Genomic DNA, 6,793 nt, shown 5'->3' with positions numbered 1-6,793 from the left:
GCCCTGACCTCAATCCTATAGAAATTCTTTGGGCAGAACTGAAAAAGTGTGTAAGGAGCGCAAGGAGGCCTAGAAACCTGACTCAGTTACACCAGCTCTTTGACGTGGAATGGGCCAAAATTCACCCAACTTATTGTGGGCAGCTTGTGAAAGACTACCCAAAACATTTGACCCAAGTTAAAACATTTAAGGGCAATGCTACCAAATACTAATTGAGTGTATGTAAACTTTTGACCCACTGGGAATGTGATGAAAGAATTAAAAGCTGAAATAAATCACTCTCTACTATTTTTCTGACATTTCACATTCTGAAAATAAAGTGGTGATCCTAACTGACCTAAGACAGGGAATTTTAATTAGGATTAATTGTCAGGAATTGTGAAAAACTGAGTTTAAATGTATTTGGCTAAGGTGTATGTAAACTTCCGACTTCAACTGTACATTTTGAAGTGTTGCATTTTGATTCAAGTGGGTCACCAACGTGGTAAGTGTAACAACTATTTTTGTGTTAGTCACTTTTTGTTAAATCACATAAATAGTACTCTTTCAATTCAGAGCCTGGATTTTTCCGTGAGGCTAATATCCATATCACGCTGAAATCAATAGAACAGAGGACAAACGTTTAGGTTCTACATTGTGACATTATTAAAACAACTCTTTCATGTATGTATTTTCTGATGTCTGATCAGAGATCTTTTATCAAAGTATCATTTATCACATTGATCACAGCTATAAGGGTTCTCTCCTGTGTATGTGTTCTCTAGTGAGATTTTAAATCACTTAAGCTAACAAAACTCTTGTCGAAGTCAGAGCAGTGTTAAGATTTCTCTCCTGTGTGCGTTCTCAGGTGTACTTTCAGGCAGCTTGCCTGTATAAAACTCTTCCCACATTGAGTACAACTATACGGTTTCTCTCCTGTGTGTGTGCGCTGGTGTAATATCAGTCCATTTGGCTGAGTAAAACTCTTCCCACATTGATTACAGCTATATGGTTTCTCACCTGTGTGTATTCTCTGGTGCATTTGCAGTGAGCTTGACCGAGTAAAACTCTTTCCACATTGGGTACAGCTACAGGGTTTCTCTCCTGTGTGTGTTCTCTTGTGTACCTTCAGAGAGCTAGATGTAGTAAAACTCTTCCCACATTGATTACAGCTAAATGGTTTCTCTCCTGTGTGTGTTCTCTGGTGTACTGTCAGAGAGCTAGATGTAACATAACTCTTATCACATTTATCACAGCTGTAAGATTTCTCTCCTGTGTGTGTTCTCTGGTGTAAAGTCAGATAGCTAGATGTAACATAACTCTTCCCACATTGATCGCAGCTATAAGGTTTCTCTGTTGTGTGTGTTTTCTGGTGTTTAGTCAGATTGGAAGATGTAGTAAAACTCTTTCCACATTGAGTACAGCTATGAGATTTCTCTCCTGTGTGAATTAGCAGGTGTGTTTTCAATGAATATGATCTAGAGAAACTCATTCCACAATGAGAGCAGTGGTACGGCTTTTCTCCTGTGTGGATTCTCTGGTGTATTTTAAGTTCTGATGAAGATTTGCAATTCTTCTCACAGTCAGAGCAGCAGTAAGGATTTGTCAATGTGGGTCTCTGCTGCTGTTTCTTGAGGTGTTCTGATCTGAAGAGACTCTTCTCTGCCTCTTCAGCATCATGTTGTTGTTGTTGAGACACCCCAGAGGACCCAGGATACTCACATCTCTCTCCTGTCGACTCCCCAGAGGATCCACAATAGTCCCGTCTCTCTCCTGTGTGAACGACAAAGTCAGACAAATGGTTAACCTGTTGAGTGTAGGGGGCAGTATTTTGATGTTTGGATGAAAAACGTACCCAAATGAAACTGCCTATTTCTCAGGCCCAGAATCTAGGATATGCATATAATTGTCAGATTATGATAGAAAACACTCTGAAGTTTCCAAAACTGTCAAAATATTGTCTGTGAGTATAACAGAACTGATATTGCAGGCGAAAACCAGAGGAAAATCCAAAATCCTTAAAGAAACGAATCTCCCTGTTCCATTGCATGCCTCCCCTCTATTTAAAGGGATATCAACCAGATTCCTTTCCCTATGGCTTCCACATGGTGTGAACAGTCTTTAGACATAGTTTCAGTCTTTTATCCTGAAAAGTGAGCGAGAACGATCACATCGCGTCAGTGGATGGCTGGGTGCCAGCAGAGTTTTGCATGCGCAACAGCTTGGAGCAGACATTTTCTCTCTCTCCTATTGAAAAGGCTACGGTCCGGTTGAAATATTATCAATGATTTATTGTAAAAACAACCTGAGGATTGATTATAAAAAACGTTTGACATGTTTCTACGAACTTTACAGATACTATTTGGAATTTTTGTCTGCCCGTCATGACCAGCACAAGCCTGTGGATTTCTGAACAAAACGCGCTAACCAAATGGAGGTTTTTGGATATAAAAATTATCTTTATTGAACAAAAGGAACATTTATTGTGTAACTGGGAGTCTCGTGAGTGCTTTTTTGAAATCTGACACGCCAGGTGGATTAACAACAAGCTAAGCTGTGTTTTGCTATATTGCACTTGTGATTTCATTCAAATTAAATATTTTTAGTAATTTACTTTGAATTTTGCAATTCAGCGGATGTTGACGAAAATGATCCCGCTAACGGGATGGGTGCGCCAAGAAGTTAAAGTCCCACAACAGCAGAAATCCACTGTTTATTTGAGGTAAAAGGTGATGCCCAAAGCATACCCATGAAGTTGTACAACAATTGACGTCTGTTCAATTATTTGACAATTGTCTTAAAACAGTCATGTGAGCAACAAGTCATATTTTGTCTTGTTTTCACATTATAGTAACATCGATAACTACTGGAAGATCCTAACAGTAACACAGACCTACTGTAGGAGCCATAACTTCACCTAAGAACAACATAGACTCTAAAGGAGAGTCTCACTCTTGAATCAAAAGAATTTGCAAAAAACAATTTGACAGAGGTGAGGGGGTACAAAAATCAAGAAATTCTCTCTTTCAAGGACAGTCTCACAAAAACCAAGAGTTCTTACTACCTGCTATTCAAAGTAGAGGTCGACCGATTATGATTTTTCAACGCCGATACCGATTATTGGAGGACCAAAAAAGCCGACACCGACTCAATCCTGGGTCCAGCGACTGTCAAGCCTACACCTTATAACTGTTACGCCAAGATGTCTAAACTTCTTGACCAGGTCCCCAGTCGCTAGGAGAGGAGGTGACCTCGACAATTTATTGTTAAAACGAGAGGTTGCCTGGATCTTTAATTTAAAGAGCCTTGCTCCCGTCGGTCTCAACATAGCCATTATTGTAATATTGCTATTCATTGTAAATGTTTGTAGGTCTATGTAGCCAAATTGTATCTATGACCATATGCTATCCATTTATGTTTTTACACGTTCTACTTATATCTGCAAATTAACCAATGATATCAGGCGACATTCGGACATGATTACAGACACCTGTGTGTGTCCTTTGACACAATATAAACCAGTTACCTGCAGTGTTGGTCATTATACCCTGATGAAGACAGCTTGTCTGTGAAAACGTTGGTTATTAGGTTATTAAATTGTTGCATCTGAGCTCCTAGAGTGTGAGGTTCTCCTTTTCTTTTTCAGGCCACCGCGGTCTGACAACTTGGATGGAAAATTACTGAGGATAATAGCGGACGACATTGCCACTCCTATTTGCCATATCTTCAATATAAGCCTACTGGAAAGTGAGAAAACCCTACCTTGTCACAACTGATTGGCTCAAACGCATTAAGGAAAAAAATTCCACAAATTAACTTTTAATTATGAATTTTGTGTGACAAATGGTGAATTAGTTATTGATTTATACCGCTTTTAAATGGCACTTTATTGATTTTATGTATTTCTATAACATCAAAACTGAATTTTTATAAATTTTTATTCAAAACAAAAGTTGTAAAAGTATGCTAGACATTTATAGAATTAATGATACCCAGTTTGATGTTTCTGTGACAATCACTGAATTAGTTATTGATTTATACCATTTTAAATGGCTTTTGGCCAATGTCTTTTGAACGTCTGAATGTGTGACTATAAATCCAACTTTACCTTAGTCTTAACTTTCAATGTCTAGGTCTCATTTTTAGCCATCTTACTCATTGCTATAGCCAGGACATTGTTTTTGATTAGGAAACTATGAGAACCACACAAAGTCCAGGGGGTGATCACGCTCTACCACTAAGGGTCAGTTTAGTTGGAGCAACTTAAGACCGTCTCATGTTCCAATTGTTTGTTTTAGTAGTATGAATTGTTCCTGTTCACGCCGAGGTGAAGAGCGGAATAATTGAAGGAATGAATCTGAGCCTGACACTCATCACCTGTGGAAGGCGGGGCTTCCAGCCAGGCGTGGATTTCATTGGCCTTTTCAGGTGTGATTTTAGATCCTTCAACCGAAGTCACGACTCCCCATAGTATGTTGTACCAAAGTTGACTGACCCTTAAGGGAACTACACTGCCATAAATACAAGGAAAGTCAAGTAGTGTTATATAAAAAAATATATACAAATCCGGCAAGGCACCAACATTGAGAAGGGTTGAAAACAAAGGTTTCAAACAATTCATAAATGTTATTGAATGTAGGTATTTTACGCCTTTAATGTAATGGCATTGAAAAAAGGCAAATAGCTGTGATTGAATACCCATGCTAACATACTGTAACTACATACTTAATGGAGTATATACTACATACTATTAGTTAATTGTAGTATACTGTAACTACATACTTAATGAATATACACTACATACTATTAGTTAATTGTAGTATTTTGTAAATTAACCGTATCCTTTCAGTTGAGCGCTCTTCTCCTGTCTACCTGAAGTTTATGCTGTTGCTATGCAACCTCTTGCTAGCTAGTTAGCATAACACATTACTAGTTAGACATTTTATGACTTCGGGTGTGTTAAATTCAATCTTGAATGCCAGAGTGCTTCATAAATTCAGAGCGTTGTCAGATTGTCTGTTTGTAAATTCAGCCCGTTTCGCTCTCGGAGCCACTGGACGCTCCGGCCGAGGAGTTGGGTTGATTTGACCGTTCTGACCTTAGCTTGCTAGCTACTTCCAGACACATCCGGGAACTTTTGGCATACTAACTACATCATACTATGACCAATAAGCCTACTATATACTCAATTAACATAACAAATAGTACAGTTAGTATGAGTATTCTAACACAGTTAATGACTTATCAACAGCTCTAACAATTTGACCCACACAGGAAATCTACCCTGGCAGTTATAGAAACACCCATTTACTATATAATCATTGATTCTTGAAGAATATAACTTATAAATGCATCAAACATAAGCTCTTATAACACCACTGTTTGTAAACAAGCACTGTATAGCCTTGAAATCTTGTTAAAACGATCATTTTGACCTCATGGATGGCCAGTCCTTGTATTCATGGTGTAGTGTATTCAGGGGGTAGCCCTGAGCTGGACTGAAACCTGGGTCCAGCGACTGTCAAGCCAACACCTTATAACTGTTACGCCAAGATGTCTGAACTTCTTGACGAGGTCGCTAGGTTCTGGGTTAACGTTGCCACAACAGCTTTCTCAATGAATTTGAGAGTGGTTACATTTCTCCTGCCCCAATCCTTCAGCTGTTTACCAAACCATGTCCCTGGGCAGCCATTTTGTTGCTGTTAACATCCTAGGTTGTCCCTTTAAAAAAGGCCACAACCAATCTGCAGTTGAAACAATAACAGAGCTGTAATTCCACCACTGTTTTGGTAATAAGATGATGGATGGGACTGGAGAAATGTAACTAGTCTCAAATTCATAAACAGACATACGGATGCAAGGACTGACCATCTATGATATCAACATTATAGTTTTAACCATGTTTTGAAGCTTTACAGTGTTGATTTACATTGTTTCTGAACATTGGAGTAAAAAACGCTTATTAGAGTAATAAAAAAAACGCTTATTTTCGGTTCTGGTGTGGTAGGGCAGTTGAACTAAGCTCATGAGGCGTGTTATATTCTTCAAGAATCAATGGCTATAAATAAACACATTAAAGTCTAAATATGGATGTAGCTATTGCATATTTCCCCTTTAACACCACACATCAGCTCAACAACTGCAGAGTTTGTGCCTCTGTTTTTAAGACAGTACTTACTAGTATTAATCAGGGCCCGTTCAACTTTAGAACCATTGGATGCCTTAACATGCCTTTGGGAAACCGAGCCCAGATATCCAGTTTCCTCCTCTTTTTTCAATGTGACAGTCATCTCCCCCTCCTCCTCTTTCACTCGAAAACATGCATCATCCTCTTCCTCCTCTTCTTTTACTGTAACATCCTCTTCCTCTTTCACTCTGAACGCGTCTTCCTCTTCTTTAACTGAAACGTCTTTCTCTTCTTCTTTCACTGTAACAGCTTCACCCTCCACTTGTTTTTGTATTGTGACATCCTCCTCTGCCTCCTCTTTCACAACAACGTTCAGCCACAGTCCCTCTTTTTCCGTCCAGCAGACCTCCTCTTTTTCAGCAGGAGGGGAGAACCTTAGTGAGCTCATGGTCGGGAATGTTAGCTAGCGAGGCTAATGCTAACTTAACCAGCCCGCTAACTGACTAATAACAACAACAACGTAAATATGAAATTTAATCGGATAACTAACTAGACGAAGGAAGTGGGTTTAAAACACAGTGGCTAATATACACTAAAGCGTCTAAATAGATGTATTGGTTCTGCTATTTTGTCTAGCAAGCTACCGGGGTGGCTGACTAACTGTTGCTGCTGTTGAAAGAAGAGTTC

At 39.1% G+C, this 6,793-nt stretch overlaps 1 protein-coding gene across 1 annotated transcript; it reads right to left on the bottom strand.

The window, feature by feature from the left end:
• Positions 1-375: 375 nt before the first annotated feature.
• On the bottom strand, positions 376-6,325 carry LOC109866751 (gastrula zinc finger protein XlCGF17.1-like). Its single transcript, XM_020455588.2, has 2 exons — positions 6,158-6,325; positions 376-1,752 (listed from the first exon to the last, which is right to left on the bottom strand). Exons 1-2 carry the CDS (start codon positions 6,267-6,269, stop codon positions 818-820), a joined length of 1,047 nt encoding a protein of 348 aa, XP_020311177.1. The 5' UTR covers positions 6,270-6,325; the 3' UTR covers positions 376-817.
• Between the last annotated feature and the right edge of the window lie 468 nt (positions 6,326-6,793).

Source organism: Oncorhynchus kisutch, linkage group LG21 (genome assembly GCF_002021735.2).
Source record: "Oncorhynchus kisutch isolate 150728-3 linkage group LG21, Okis_V2, whole genome shotgun sequence".
Classification (NCBI taxonomy): Eukaryota; Metazoa; Chordata; class Actinopteri; order Salmoniformes; family Salmonidae; genus Oncorhynchus; species Oncorhynchus kisutch.
This window is presented reverse-complemented; position numbering and strand designations above follow the sequence as displayed.

Coding starts and splice junctions, on each gene's coding strand:
- LOC109866751 (XM_020455588.2), bottom strand. CDS start 6,269: ATGACTGTCACATTGAAAAAAGAGGAGGAAACTGGATATCTGGGCTCG. Junction 1,753..6,157: donor ACGGGCCCTGATTAATACTA/GTAAGTACTGTC, acceptor TCGTTCACACAG/GAGAGAGACGGGACTATTGT.